General features: G+C 48.5%; 4 protein-coding genes across 4 annotated transcripts; 3 read left to right on the forward strand and 1 right to left on the reverse strand.

The window, feature by feature from the left end:
* Positions 1 to 775: 775 nt before the first annotated feature.
* Positions 776 to 2,593, forward strand: P175DRAFT_0506332 (MFS transporter; the record flags this gene model as incomplete). Its single annotated transcript, XM_040898185.1, has 1 exon — positions 776 to 2,593. One exon carries the CDS (start codon positions 776 to 778, stop codon positions 2,591 to 2,593), a length of 1,818 nt encoding a protein of 605 aa, XP_040756134.1.
* A 349-nt stretch (positions 2,594 to 2,942) lies between these two features.
* Positions 2,943 to 6,039, forward strand: P175DRAFT_0554025 (DEAD/DEAH box helicase). Its single transcript, XM_040900531.1, has 3 exons — positions 2,943 to 3,420; positions 3,523 to 4,880; positions 4,937 to 6,039. The coding sequence occupies exons 1-3, from the start codon at positions 2,992 to 2,994 to the stop codon at positions 5,916 to 5,918; spliced, it is 2,769 nt and encodes a 922-aa protein (XP_040756135.1). The 5' UTR covers positions 2,943 to 2,991; the 3' UTR covers positions 5,919 to 6,039.
* Positions 6,040 to 6,181: 142 nt separating this feature from the next.
* Positions 6,182 to 11,887, reverse strand: P175DRAFT_0520624 (putative SNF2 family helicase/ATPase). Its single transcript, XM_040899160.1, has 2 exons — positions 8,841 to 11,887; positions 6,182 to 8,753 (listed from the first exon to the last, which is right to left on the reverse strand). Exons 1-2 carry the CDS (start codon positions 11,726 to 11,728, stop codon positions 6,524 to 6,526), a joined length of 5,118 nt encoding a protein of 1,705 aa, XP_040756136.1. The 5' UTR covers positions 11,729 to 11,887; the 3' UTR covers positions 6,182 to 6,523.
* A 313-nt stretch (positions 11,888 to 12,200) lies between these two features.
* On the forward strand, positions 12,201 to 14,032 carry P175DRAFT_0471182 (glutathione synthase). Its single transcript, XM_040895073.1, has 2 exons — positions 12,201 to 12,634; positions 12,750 to 14,032. The coding sequence occupies exons 1-2, from the start codon at positions 12,333 to 12,335 to the stop codon at positions 13,999 to 14,001; spliced, it is 1,554 nt and encodes a 517-aa protein (XP_040756137.1). The 5' UTR covers positions 12,201 to 12,332; the 3' UTR covers positions 14,002 to 14,032.
* Positions 14,033 to 14,300: the final 268 nt, after the last annotated feature.

Below are 14,300 nucleotides of genomic sequence, written 5' to 3' on the forward strand. Positions count from 1 at the left end.
GGGATCCCCGCAACAGAAACCTAGGAATGGAGAGGGTGGAACCCCCCCGCAGGGTCTCTCGAAGTTGCAACTCGTCAAGTGGGAGTGAGCCTCAAAGCCAGCTCTACTACATACAGGATTGACTTATTCGGGATCTCATCCGCCATCTCAAGTGTCGAGGACATCGGACTCATCGGCTAGAATCATGCCTTTTGATGAGCAAGATTAGTCTGCTATTTGCCAGGTTACTGTTGAGTGCTGGCTTCAATCCCTTGAAACTAGAGAAATTATGCTATGAAAGCTTGTGAGAGATGCCGCTGCATAATACATAATGATGATGATACATACTCCCCTCTTCTGCGATTAGGCACTTGTCTCACGCCATATTCCATTCATCGTTTGAGCAGCGGATTTTGGCATAATAATGGCTAACGCCCGAAAATATGACACCGTCGTTTACTTGCCCACGTTGGAACATCACAGTGTTAACGGGCCTCTTGTGCCTTATAACCCCCCTGGCTTAGTGTTCTCTAGAAATCAGCCTCGCATTTTCTTCGCACCTATTACTCTGGGCTTGCCCCTCGAGACGCACACATTGTCTCGGAAATGCCGAATTAGAACCCCCCGGTTTTTTTTCGCCCTCTCTTGGTATCTTGGGTATATCTTTAAAGTATCTTATATGGGCGACACATACATTTCGCTCTCGCCTCCCGTATCATTTCCCACGCCACTTCATTCTTGATTTATATTATCTGGAATTAGGGGGACTTCGCATTTCCTTGAAAATATCTTGAGGATGATTCGTGATAATACAAGGGACCTGGGAGAGCCCGTCGGGCCTACCAGGATTTCGCATTGGCGCCTTCTAATTGACCAAGGCGTTGTCACGGATGAGATTCTAAATCATACATTTGCTGGATCGGGGACTGAAGATGACCCTTATCTTGTCACTTGGATTCCCAACGATCCACGCAACCCGATGACCACACCGGTGATAATGAAATGGATCTACACCATGGGGATGGCGTTTGCTACTTTGGCGGTGTCCTTAGTTTCCTCTGCCTATACTGGGGGCATCGATCAGATTATTGAAGATTTCCAGGTCAGCGCCGAGGTCGCCATCTTGGGTGTGTCCATGTATGTGTTGGGATTTGCCATAGGTCCTTTGTTCTGGGCACCCATGAGCGAACTTTGGGGACGGCAGAGGCTGTTTGTTATCAGCTATTTAGCATTGACGGTGTTCAATGCCGCTGCGGCAGTGTCTAAGAACATCCAGTCCCTAGTTATTTTTCGCTTCTTATCAGGCACCTTTGGCTCTTCTCCTCTCACCAACGCTGGCGGAGTTATCGCAGACTTATTTCCCGCCAGCCAACGCGGCATCGCAATGAGTGTGTTTGCATGTGCTCCCTTCCTGGGCCCTGTTATCGGGCCTGTGGTTGGCGGTTTCGTGGGCATGAATGTCGGATGGCGATGGGTGATGGGCGTTCTCGCAATCTTCTCTGGGGCTCTTTGGATCATAGGCACGGTGTTGGTACCAGAGACCTACGGCCCCGTCCTCCTTCAGAAGAGGGCAAAGACGTTATCCAAGATCACGGGGAAAGTCTACCGAAGTAAGGTTGAGGTAGAACAAGGAAAAAAGTCACTCTATAGTGCACTGAAAATGGCGCTATCCCGCCCCTGGCTCCTTCTCTTTCGGGAACCTATCGTTCTTTTACTATCAATTTACATGGCGATCGTCTACGGTACCCTCTATATGATGTTTGCTGCATTTCCTATTGTGTACCAAGAGTTGAGGGGCTGGAACCAAGGGGTTTCAGGGCTGGCATTCCTGGGAATGATGGTCGGGATGATGCTTGCTATTATTTACACCCTCTTCGACAACAAAAGGTATATCGACACGCAAAAGGCTCACGGTGGATTTGCTCCCCCAGAAGCTCGCTTGCCTCCATGCTTGGTTGCGTCAATTGCAATCCCAGTCGGCCTCTTTTGGTTCGCTTGGAGCAACTCGCCTTCCATACATTGGATGGCTAGTGTCGCGGCTGGCGCCCCGTTTGGGTTTGGCATGGTCTTGGTTTTCCTGAGCCTGATGAACTATCTGATCGATGCCTACACTATTTTTGCCGCCTCCGTGCTTGCTGCCAATTCTGTTCTCCGTTCCCTCTTCGGAGCGGTGTTCCCGCTCTTTACAACCTACATGTACCAAGACCTGGGGATTCACTGGGCATCAAGTGTTCCGGCATTTTTGGCGCTTGCATGTGTCCCCTTCCCATTTTTGTTTTACAAGTATGGGGCAACAATACGTACGCGGTGCAAATACTCGGCCAAATCAGATGCCTTCATGAAACATCTCATAGAGGAGGCTGTCAGAGATTCGCGGGGGCCAGAGTCGGACAGTGAAAGCAAGGTGAACCTTCCTATGCGCGACGAATTTGAGGATGAGCATGTTGGTCCCGATGCTGGAAGTCGCACACCTGGCCGGGATGGATATGGCCGTGCACGCTCTGTTGTGTCCCATAAGTCGCACCACTCCGAGGTCATTACAACTCAAACTGTGTACGATGCAAACCCGTATGATATTGACCGGGTGAACACTCGCGAATCCTTCAAAGACTAGTCCAATCTATCATTACTCCGTACAAAAGAACGTGCGGACAAAATCTCCATGTGGCACGTGGCTCATTGGAACAAAAATTGAATTGTGGAAATATGGAATTATATCCCCTTTGGGTATGAAACGTAATTTTGAAACCTCTTTGGGTCTTAGCGGTAAACTATGAAAGCGGCCGCCATTCCTATTTAGGCAGCATCGTGTGGATCACGTGGAGACGTGTTTGAACGTGTTATCCCCTAGTCCAGATTAGTAATAGCCCCGTTTACTAGTAAACTATTAGCTCGCTATTCTTCGTTTCTTCGCATGGGGGAGATTGAGCCTCTCTCTTCTCTTCTCTCGCCCGTCATCAAAGCTTCGGGATTGAAGGTATCCATTGCAGACATCTATACCTAGTCGGTAGCATGGGTGCCCCGTCGAGGAAGAGAAACATCGATCAAATTGATCTCACTGTCAGTGATGGTGAAGACTCGAGGTCAAAGGTTCCTTGTATCTCCGGACAGCGGTTCGGGCAGGATACAACCTTTGTGCCTCTCAGCCAAGCATCGCAAGTCTATGTTGTAGAAGATGAAGACGATGCTCAGGCTCTGATCCAAGGAAGTCAGGAGGTTGATGATTCTGAGGATGTCGCCCGTTTGCACTATGGGGACTTGCAGACCAAGATTGTAGGCGTTCGTTACTACGCAGGACATGCAACCATCGGTGAACGTGTTCTTTTGAAGCGAGAGCCACACAACCAGTATGATACCAATGCAATCCGTGTTGATAATGTTATGGGTGTGCAGGTTGGTCATATCCCTCGCCAGGTCGCTGCTAAATTAGCCAAGTACATGGTTAGTCTCCCCCCCTTTTTTTCTTCCCCCCCTCAAAAAGCAAAATATCCAGCATTGTTTGATGTTGTTTCAAAGCTTAATGTTTTATATATATACATGTAGGACCAAAGCCTGCTGCTTGTTGAAGGCATTTTAACCGGAGTTAAGGGCTCTTTCGACTGCCCCGTTGTCTTGAAATTGTATGGCCCACGGGATCCTGCCAGAAGAGAGGCATTGAAAAGCCAGATGGTACAGGACAGGTTACCGCTCACAAGTCTGAGAGAAACGGAGCGTTATGAGCGCAAGCAACAGAAAGAGCGCGAGAAGGCTTTGAAGGATGCTGCCAAAAGAGCTCGTGCGATAGGACGTGGGACAGGAGAGGAGTGGGAGGCGACTGCGAATAGATTGGGATACACTAACCTCTCCTTTGACGAAGAAGGGCTTGGTGAAGGAGAGAGCCTGGAAGAACTTATTGGCCAGAGTAGCACCTTCAATCCACGCGAAATCGGCCAGGTGGCGGAGAGCTTTGGTATGAAAGAATCAGACTTGGAGAATATGCCCATGGCGGATAATCCGCCCTACTTGTCTACCACACTCTTACCATATCAACGCCAAGGATTGGCATGGATGATGAGCAAAGAGGACGCTCGCATGCCTGATCCTGGCTCCAACGATATTGTGCAACTCTGGAAAAGACAAGGCAACCGGTACACAAACATTGCTACAAATTTCTCCACTTCTTCGGAACCGCCTCTGGGGAGCGGTGGCATTCTGGCCGACGATATGGGTTTGGGTAAAACAATCCAGATTATTGCTTTGATCTTAGCAAACTCAAATCCCAAAACACCAAAATCTTCCAGGACTACTCTGATTGTGTCCCCCGTTGGTGTCATGACCAACTGGAAAACCCAAATTAGGGATCACACAAATCCTGACCACACTCCACGCGTTTTGATTTATCATGGCACTGGTAAGAAGGAGGCAAAACAATTAGATCAATATGATGTGGTGATTACGAGCTATGGCGCTCTTGCTCTTGAATATCAGCCGAATGCCAAATCAACTCCTGGAAAAGGACTTTTCTCGCTCCAGTGGCGCCGTGTGGTTCTCGATGAAGGCCATACAATTCGCAATCCACGCTCGAAAGGTGCTCTGGCGGCTTCTAGCCTACGTGCTGACTCGCGTTGGACCTTGACTGGAACACCTATCATTAATACGCTGAAAGACCTCTACTCTCAAGTTCGCTTCCTGAAGCTCAGCGGTGGTCTTGAGGATATGGCCGTGTTCAACAGCGTTTTGATTCGACCACTCATGTCCGATGAAGCGGATGCACGTCTCCTACTCCAGGCGTTGATGAGTACGATCTGTCTGCGCCGCAGGAAGGATATGAAGTTTGTGAATTTACGTCTGCCCCCGCTGACATCCAGAGTTTTGCGCGTGAAATTCCATCCTCATGAGCAGAAGAAGTACGAGATGTTCCAGTATGCGTCCAAATCCCCCTTGATGATGATATCCATGATGCTAACGTAACTTGCAGGACTGAGGCTAAGGGAATGCTTCTAGACTTCAAGAGTCAAGACAAGGACGGTAAAGCAAGCACTACCTATTCTCACCTCCTCGAGGTAATTCTTCGCCTGCGGCAAGTCTGCAACCACTGGGCTCTTTGCAAGAACCGCATCGACAAGCTTGCAGATCTCCTAGAGAAGAATAAGGTAGTGCCACTTACGCCTGAGAACGTCAAGTCTCTCCAAGACATCCTCCAAATTCGAATCGAAAGCCAAGAAACATGCCCTATCTGCCTTGACACATTGGAACAGCCGGTTATCACTGCCTGCGCCCACTCATTTGATAGGAGCTGCATCGAACAGGTTATCGAAAGACAACATAAATGCCCGATGTGTCGCGCAGAAATCAAGGACAATACATATCTAGTCACACCAGCTGCAGAGATGGGCGAAAGCACAGATACTGTTGATGTGGACTCTGATTGCCCAAGCAGCAAGATTGAAGCACTCATCAAGATCCTGACCGCGAAGGGACAGGCCCAAGGCACTAAAACCGTCGTCTTCAGCCAGTGGACATCCTTTCTGAACCTCCTCGAGCCGCACCTACTTCGCTGCGGCATCCAGTTCGCCCGTATCGACGGGAAAATGAACGCCGTGAGTCGCGACAACTCAACCCACCGCTTCTCTACAGACCCCGACTGCACAGTCCTACTGGCCAGTTTGAGTGTATGCAGTGTTGGACTCAATCTCGTAGCGGCTAACCAAGCCATCCTCGCCGACAGCTGGTGGGCCCCCGCTATCGAAGACCAGGCCGTAGACCGCGTCTATCGCTTAGGCCAGAAGCGTGAGACGACTGTCTGGCGTCTTGTCATGGAAGACAGCATCGAGGACCGTGTCCTAGCCATCCAAGAACAGAAACGAAAATTGATGCTGGCAGCTTTTCGGGAAAAGGCTACCAAGAAGGCTAATGACAGGGCAACGCGCATGGTTGATCTTGAGACGCTCCTCACTTGACATTCCTTCTTCTTCTCTTCTCTTTTCTTTTCTTTTCTTTTTTTTTTCCATTTTCTATTGTTATCCCATACTCCTTGTTGGCCAACAGTCAAGTTTTATTTCAATGTATATTCGAAACAGGGGGGGGGGGGGTTAGTGGATTTTAACAGGGTTGCAATCTCTTTTCTTTCTCTGATTATCTACTTCAGGCGCTTGAACGGACCTCAGCCGTGAGCGTTTCCATTTCTTTTTTACAATATTATTTTCGGGGGCTTATATAAAGGGAACGTTTAATTGGACAATAAGTTTCATAAAACTTGAACAAACCATGGATATTTACTCTAGACATTACAGTAGTGTATCATGATCGTCGCCGTCTCCTCTTCGTGAATACATCAAAATCCAGCATGCTTCCAGAACCCCAAGCTCACCAAGGAAAGGATAGCGATAGTTAATAACCGGGGAATTTTCCGCAACAATCAAAGAGAGGCCAATGGAAAAGGATCTAAACTCCAATCAGGTGTCCAGCACCAAGTTGAATAATATCCTTAGAATGCCTTTGCACCGATAAAACGAAGAACGAACAGAAGGGGGCAATCATCGCTATTTGTCACTGGCGCCTGAAATCACTGAGATTTGCAGCCGCCGCCAGGTTCCCCCTGTGTTGGCTTCGAGGGGGTGTGCTTCTGCGGAGCCGGGGTACGCGGGGTGGTGTCTTTGGTGGTGGAGACCGGGGTATTATTGGCAAGCTGTTGAATAGGTTGGGTTGCGGGAGCCTGTGGATCGGGCAGTTGCTGTGGCTGAGCGTGTTTAGAGACCGGTGACGCATGGAACTGAGGCCTCGGTACAGCAGCCAAGGGGGGACTAGGGATCACCGGGCTGTGGCCAGGGACTGCGACTTGCAAGATACTAGTATCGGGTGCGAAAGCGCGTGGACCGGTATTCTGCGCGCTGGGTGGGAATGCTGGATGATGCATTTGCTGGAAAGTTTGGGTCGAGAACTGGGGCGTCGGCGTATAAACTTGTTCTTGTTTCTGTCTTTCCCTCAGTTTTGCAGTGTAGGCTACTGGGTCTGTGCGTTTGAGGCGCTCGTCGTCGAGTTCTTTCTGGACATCTCTCTTCTCCTCCTCGGTAAGCTTGTCGTTGTCATCCTTATGGAAGGTCTGGGTGAGGGTGATTCTGCGAATCAGTCTTTCTTCTCTATTCGCATCAACAAGGAGGATTTTATCCAGGACAAACGGATCTTTCTCCATGAAGCTGGAGACATCTTCCTGCTTCACGGGCTTTGCGGGGAAAAGATAATCGCCCAGCTTTTTGGAAGCGAACCGAATGGGATTTTTCTTGTCGACAACGCGGACTGCAAGCTGGGTCTTGAAGACTGCCTTTTGGTGAATGATCTCCTCGAATGTCCCGCCAGCGACGAAGCGGTATACGAATACCGGCTTCTGTTGCCCGAGACGGTACGCACGTCCGACGGCCTGTTCTTCCCAGACCGGGTTAAAGGAAAAATCGAAAATGATAACCCGATTGGCACCCGGGATATTCAGCCCCAACCCTCCGGCTTGGGTTGAGATCAGATAAACTTGCTCTTCATCTCCGGAATTGAAATTTTTGGTTGCCTGTTGTCGCGTAGAGATTGGAGTGTGTCCATCTAGGCGAGAATACCCACGGTTGGAAGCTATCAAGAGATGTTCGATGTAATCGAGGGTCGGCAAACTCTGAGAGAAAACCAGTACCTTATCACCGGCTTTTATGGACTCATCGATTATCATGTTCAGGATTTCAGCCCGAGGTGAAAGTTCCACGGCCATCATGTCGTGAATATCACGATAAATTAGCTCTTGCTCAGATAGAAGTCTGGATATATCCGGCAGACCGGCTTGGGTGATTGGTTCGTCCCCCGGAGCTGGGTCACTATCATCCAGCTTCCTTGTGGGCTTGCCGACACGGCTGCGTAATTTCTCCCTGAAACACGATGGATGGTTACAGCAGAGCCCAAGAATAGCCAACCACGACAAGATTCTGGCATTTCCAACTTCATCTTCTCTTCCCTGTAGAACAAACTGCACGTAGGAGTTATATGCAGCTTTCTGTAATTTGGACAAGGGTACAGTAATGACAAACTCGACTTTAGGTGGCAAACTCCCCTCTAAGACGCTGATATCGGCGCGATTAATTTTCGGTTCGAGGATTTCCTTGAGAATCTGGAGCCTCATAAGAGATTTTCTCCTTTCACCATAGGTACTGTCAGCATAGAGGCCTTCCTCAATAGGCTCTATATAATGCGCCTTGAACTCAGTGGGAGTTCCTAGATAGCCCTGTGCAATCCAATTGACCATGGTGTAATACTCAGTAAGATTATTGGCCAGAGGAGAACCAGTTAATGCAACACGGCTCTTTGAGCGAAATTGCATTGCTGCGCCAGTAACTGCTGACGATGGGTTCTTCATCTTGTGGGCCTCGTCAGCAATAATGATACTAGGGCCTTCCAGTAACCACTTTTGGACATTCTTGTGCTCAGTCTCAGAAAGCGGTTTTGGCCTCCTAGACGTTTCCTTGTTGAAGATCCAAGCTCGAAATATGTCATAGCTAATAAGAAGAACTCCACCCTCTTTGTACCAACTGGACACCTGATCCAGCCTGGAGGTTAGAGGATTATTAGCACAAATTCGCCTCACACGCCCAAGTCCTGAGTTTGTCGGAGCCCACATGAGAAATTCATCGTTCCAGTTCTCAATCAACGATGATGGGCAAAGGATAAGGGTTTGAGGCCGACGGAAAGTTTCCGGAACTTGCTGTTTAACTTTAGGGTCATCAGAAGCGGCAGCAGCCGCTATTGTACTAAGGAAAGATATACTTCAGAAAGTTAGTAACCAGGTCTCTCAATAGATCAATACAAAATTGAGTGGGCCTTGGAAAGGCCTGTTGTTGGTTTTGACTTACACCTGCATTGTTTTCCCCAATCCCATAGTGTGTGCTAAGAGGCACCCCTGTTGGCTCTTGTCCTCTACCAACTCTCGCCACATAAATTGGATCCCATTTAGCTGGTGAGGTTTCACTCGCAGGCCAATATGGGAATCCAAGTAGATGACAGGATCTTTGAAGCTGACTGGTTGGTGATTGGGGTTATCATTCCTCACGCCCATGCTTTCCAGTTTCTTCTCAAGTTTCCTTCTTTGCTCATCTTGGAGTGCAACTCGACGCTGTGCACCCTCCTGTGTCATTTTCACAGCCTGGTTCTCCTTAACCTCCCTTTTTCGTTTTTTATGGGGTGTGTTTTCAGGACCCGAATCGTGTAGTGAGCCTTTAGACACGGTCTCTGATTGTGGGGTTTTGGAATGCTCTAGTCGTTTGCGTAACTCTGCATAGAACTGCTTGAAGCGCTTTTCTTTCCGAGTTTTTTCGACGTACCTCTTCTTAATCCCCCCTTGTCCAAGACGGACACAATTCACCCAGGAGATATAGAGGGAGGCTGTTCGCATGGCCAGCTGGCTCGCATCATGACCAAATTCTGGAATATTGTCCTCTCCGTTGAGCAAAGCGTCTAGCGCCCGCTTCGTTTGCCTGCGTAAATCCGCCATGGGAGTTCCACAGATGCTTTTCCTAAGACTTCGCCTCTCTTTATCAGGAAGACTTGCAATTAATTTTGCCAATAATATAGTGCGATCCTGGTATTTTTCAAGCAAATCCCATTCGAGCGATAAGATACCATCTGTATCATCAATATCTGGCAAGACAGATGTTGATCTAATCTGGCTCTCTACAAGAACCTCGTTTGCTGACGGCCCAAGGCTAGGCGCGGGGGAAATGGAACGGCTTCTCTTTGATATAATGCGGCTAGAGCTGTGAGGAGTACTCAGTTGTACTGGGTTAAGGGGTGGTGTCTCTATTGTTAGCTCATCTGGCTCTGGCGATTCCATCGTAAGATCGATTACGCTTGACAATTCACGAACAGGAGAAGAAGAGGAAGATCTGGCTGCAAGAAATCTTCCCTTCCTAAGTGGCCTTGCTATTCGTCTGATACCAGAGACACTGATCACGTCATCGTCACCATCTGACGAAGAAGGGTTCTCCGAAGGACTTTGTGACAAAAGAGTATGAGGTATTTGTGTGTCATCAATGAAGTCTCCCAGAGAGCTATTAGAGACAATGTCGGACTCGGACTCGAGCGAGTCCTCTTCTTTCTTTGGCTGTTCTCTATAATATGAAGGCCTTGGGGGGGCGGGAACTTTTGGAGGACAACTTTCCTGTTCTAACACTGATGCACGCCACTTTTGCTTCTGAATGTTGCAGACTGTGTACTCGAGGCTTTGGCACTGGGTGCGCAATTCTGCGCCTGTGAGAAATTCACTTTTACGGATTGCCTCCTGTAGTTTCCGTAACCGAGTCTCTAGAAGTCCAATGTCCTTTGTGACAGCTTTGAGTTCTTGATTCGTACGATTAGCGTTTCTAGCAGTAATCCAAAGCTTTTGTGCTTTGTATTCCTCCCTAGGTTGACTGATTTGCTGCCACTTATGCTCATATTCTGAGATACAGTCCTGCATGATGGAATCAATTTCCATGGGTCTGAGCTTGGAGTGTTTCGTAAGCTGTAGTCCAGTACGCTCATCCTCTATCTCCCGCCAGGTTTCTTCATCAAATTCGCCTTCGGACCCAGAGTCTCCATACAGTGGATGAACGTCTTCAAGGTCTTCTTGAACTGGATACTTTTGAAGCAGGTACGAAAAGGGATCAGATGGGTTGAGAGGTTCGTTCGGTGAGTGACTTTTGTCATCAAAACTTCGCAGGTTCTTTAATTGTGGCCACTCATTAAGCTTTTCTCTGCTCCCTTTTTTTATCCCGTCCTTGGTGGTAGACAAAGTAAAACAGTTGGAATCGTTTGGGTTTACCAAGGATGATTTGTAGGGAAACACAGCCCATTGCGAACTTCCTTCCCTTGAAGGAAGCTTAATAGGTGATTGTCTCCAGAAATGGCTCATGAATTTATTCACAAAAGAACGCTGGGCATTTGGAATTTTAGGGGAGAGTAGTGTAAAAGATTCATTATCTCCGGCAACGTCAGGAAAACAAGATAGTTGAGACAGAGTAAGTGCTTCTGGCCCCATATACCAGTCTTGGGCTTGGAATCTATCATTGGGTGGCGCCGGTATCAAGTCTTGACCCTGGGTCTCCACAGGAGTATTGAGATTCAGTCTTCGCCTTTTCCTGCCATTTGCATCGACGATAACGTGTTCCTTGGGGCGGATGGGCGAAGGAACTGCGTTTTGAGAGAGCTCCCTCTGGTGCAAGGTGGGCAAGTCTCCTTGAAGCACGCTTGGTTCCCCATTGATATTCTCCACAACACTGGCATTTAAACCAGGGGTGCTAGCAGGGACCCCGACACCAGAGGTTTTACCAAATGGCGGGGTTGCTGGAGTAGCTGCTGGCGTTATTGTCTTAGAACTATTGGGTAGTGCATCCTGAGCAAAGGAAGACATTGGAGAAGGGGATTGTATCCTTGGAGAAGCCGTCTGTCCTGAGCGCGAAGAGTGAGAAATGGAATGCTGAAACTTCAATGATCGCTGTTGAAGGAACCGTATAGCCATCATAATGCAGCTGCGGTGACCAAGGGCTTTCAAACCTAGGTCATCTCGCAATGCATTTTTGTCCACATCTTGCAAAAGCACCTCCCCGTTAATGAGGTTCTCCCGAAGTGAAGCCTCAAAGGAGACAGGGTCTGGTCGAGGAACGCGTGAATTTGACTGCGACCATGGCGTCTGGGGATTATGGCACAAAAAGCTTACCACCTCGTCCACTGTCCAGTCGAGAGGGTCTCCAATATTGGGCTGCATCTCGTGAGGCGTGAAATCTACCTAGAGATAAGGGCGATCCCGGTGTAGCCCATCAGTGATTTGACCATTCAGATTGGATCATAGCCCTAAGAAATAAAAATAACGAAGACTGTTAGATTTTTTTTCTTTTTGGGGGGAGGGGTTTTGTTTTAAGCAGCCTCCAGAAAGGTTGGATATGGTTAGGATTTGCTTCCGCCTGATAACTTCGACGATTTTATAGCTATTAGTCAGCACCTGCTTTGTCACCCAAATGAATTGTTTGTATTTTCCTAAATAAGTTAGATTCCTTACCCCTATTTCTGCTGTATTGAATTGCAAGATACAGCTAGTGTATTTGTATTACCGTTCCCCTGGATTTTATGGATTCTGCCCGAGATAAATAAAAAGCGGTATGGAAAGCGGTAGATCTGATTGTGTGCCCGATTGATAAGAAGATGGATTATTAATTACCAAAAAGCCGATGCCCCTCATAAGACATTGCTGGAATCGAGACTTTAAAGTGCTCTGTCGACACTTTCACAGGGCTTTCTTTTTGCTATCGAACACTCGAAATCCCTGACATGAACCAATAGACCCTGGTCGATAGAAATTGATCCGATCCGCAATGTCGAATGCTGTTTACGAAAACTACCCCCCCGCCTTGAACCCCGCACAGAGGGAGTTCCTGGTGAGGACGATCAAAGATTGGACTACTCAGAATGGACTGATGGTCAGGCCTGCACCTACATTTGTTTCCAAAGATGTAAATCCTCATGGAGTGCTTGCGACAAATGCCCCGGTGACTTTGTTTCCTAGCCCTTTCCCGAGAAGCTGCTTTGAAGAGGCCGAGGCACTGCAAACGGTGTACAATAAGCTGTATGCAGCGATTACGTGTAATGAGGAATGGATTGGCAAAATCATGGAAGAGTAAGGCTCATTCCTAATCCATATTCTTGCTATTTGGCTTTGATACATCCGTACTGGCCAAGGTATACTCTATACACTTTTCACAAGGACGAGGGCTAAACTGGCAGTTAACTAGTCTTATTGACGTGGATGACTTTATTTCGAACCTGTGGAAGGTTCACCTCGCTGTTAAGAAGGAGGGTTATGTCCAGACTCTTTCTCTTGGTCTCTTCCGATCCGATTACATGCCTCATATTCCTTCGGACTCGGCCGTCCCGCAACTGCATCAGGTTGAGTTCAACACCATTTCTTCCTCTTTCGGCGGCTTATCGTCGCTCGTGGCATCCTTACATACCGAGCTTCTGAACTCCCCACCAGGCCATCCCATTGCCTATCCGCCTCACCCCCTACTTGAGTCCAACCAACCTCCAAAGAATACGGCCGTGGAGAGCTTGTCCGCTGGATTGGCTGCGGCACACACAGCTTATGGGTTATCCAGGTCGACCCCTGCTCTTCCTAGGTGCATTTTGTTCATAGTCCAAGAAAACGAAAGGAACGTATTCGACCAACTGGCGCTCTCCAGGCAACTCGCAAAGGTCCACAAAATCCCGGTTTTCCGTCTCCTCAGCTCGGAAGTTCTAGATCACACTACGATTCCCAGCTCAAACCCGTCCCGTCCTCTTATCTACCGCCCACCTCACGCTCCAGAGGGCACAGAGTTCGAAGTTACAACCGTATATCTACGATGCTTTTACACGCCCACTGACTACAAATCCGAACGCGATTGGGAGGCCCGAACTCAGCTGGAACGGTCTGCCGCAATCAAGTGCCCCACTGTTCTGAACCAACTCTCCGGGTCCAAAATTGTACAGCAAGTACTCGCGAGCACAACTGGACCCGACCATTTGAGCAGCTTTCTCGCCGATACCGATCCTGCCATCATCGCAAAGCTCCGAAACACCTTTGCTCCGCAGTATGACCTGTCTGAGGGCGGGCAAGGCAGAGAACTCGCTCTTAACCCGGAGACGGCAGAAAACCACGTTCTCAAGCCCCAACGAGAGGGCGGTGGTAATAACATCTACAAATCCGCGATCCCCGATTTCCTACGATCGATCCCCGAAAACGAATGGAAGCGCTGGATCCTTATGGAGCTGATCACCCCACCAGCGGCTGCGAAGAACATAGCCCTCCGGAGCGATGGGGAAGTCCTCAGCGGAGCCGTAATCGGGGAGCTAGGTATCTACGGTACAATCCTGTGGGACCAGGCTGGGGGAGAGATTCTGCGTAATGAGCAAGGCGGATGGCTGATGCGGACCAAGGCAAAGGATGTCAATGAGGGAGGTGTTGCGACAGGATTTTCCAGTTTAGATAGCGTCGTTCTATTTTAAGCACTAACTATGAGACGATAACCAGATGTTCCTTCCAAAAGCTTACACTGCATCCGTATATAATTCTAAAACATAGTCTCCATTCTAGTGCGTTCATTGTCGTTCAGATTAAGTTGTGCCAAGATGCCAGTACCATTTAGCGTTATATATCTTGAACTCAACTAACTACATGTGCATCCAGGGACAACAACAACGCTACCAACACACCACCACACGACGAAACCTCAAAATACTACTAGTACTTATCATGTCCAGTTCTTCAATCAGTGCAATTTAATCCTATTAATACATCAGTGCAG

This window comes from Aspergillus ochraceoroseus (genome assembly GCF_002846915.1).
Source record: "Aspergillus ochraceoroseus IBT 24754 chromosome Unknown P175scaffold_1, whole genome shotgun sequence".
NCBI lineage: Eukaryota > Fungi > Ascomycota > Eurotiomycetes > Eurotiales > Aspergillaceae > Aspergillus > Aspergillus ochraceoroseus.

Excerpts from the sequence above, each read along its gene's own strand:
- P175DRAFT_0554025 (XM_040900531.1), top strand. The coding sequence starts at position 2,992 with ATGGGTGCCCCGTCGAGGAAGAGAAACATCGATCAAATTGATCTCACT. Across the intron at positions 3,421-3,522 it reads CTAAATTAGCCAAGTACATG|GACCAAAGCCTGCTGCTTGT; the intron begins GTTAGTCTCCCC and ends ATATACATGTAG. Across the intron at positions 4,881-4,936 it reads AAGAAGTACGAGATGTTCCA|GACTGAGGCTAAGGGAATGC; the intron begins GTATGCGTCCAA and ends CGTAACTTGCAG.
- P175DRAFT_0520624 (XM_040899160.1), bottom strand. The coding sequence starts at position 11,728 with ATGCAGCCCAATATTGGAGACCCTCTCGACTGGACAGTGGACGAGGTG. Across the intron at positions 8,754-8,840 it reads TTGGGGAAAACAATGCAGGT|TATATCTTTCCTTAGTACAA; the intron begins GTAAGTCAAAAC and ends AACTTTCTGAAG.
- P175DRAFT_0471182 (XM_040895073.1), top strand. The coding sequence starts at position 12,333 with ATGTCGAATGCTGTTTACGAAAACTACCCCCCCGCCTTGAACCCCGCA. Across the intron at positions 12,635-12,749 it reads ATTGGCAAAATCATGGAAGA|TCTTATTGACGTGGATGACT; the intron begins GTAAGGCTCATT and ends GCAGTTAACTAG.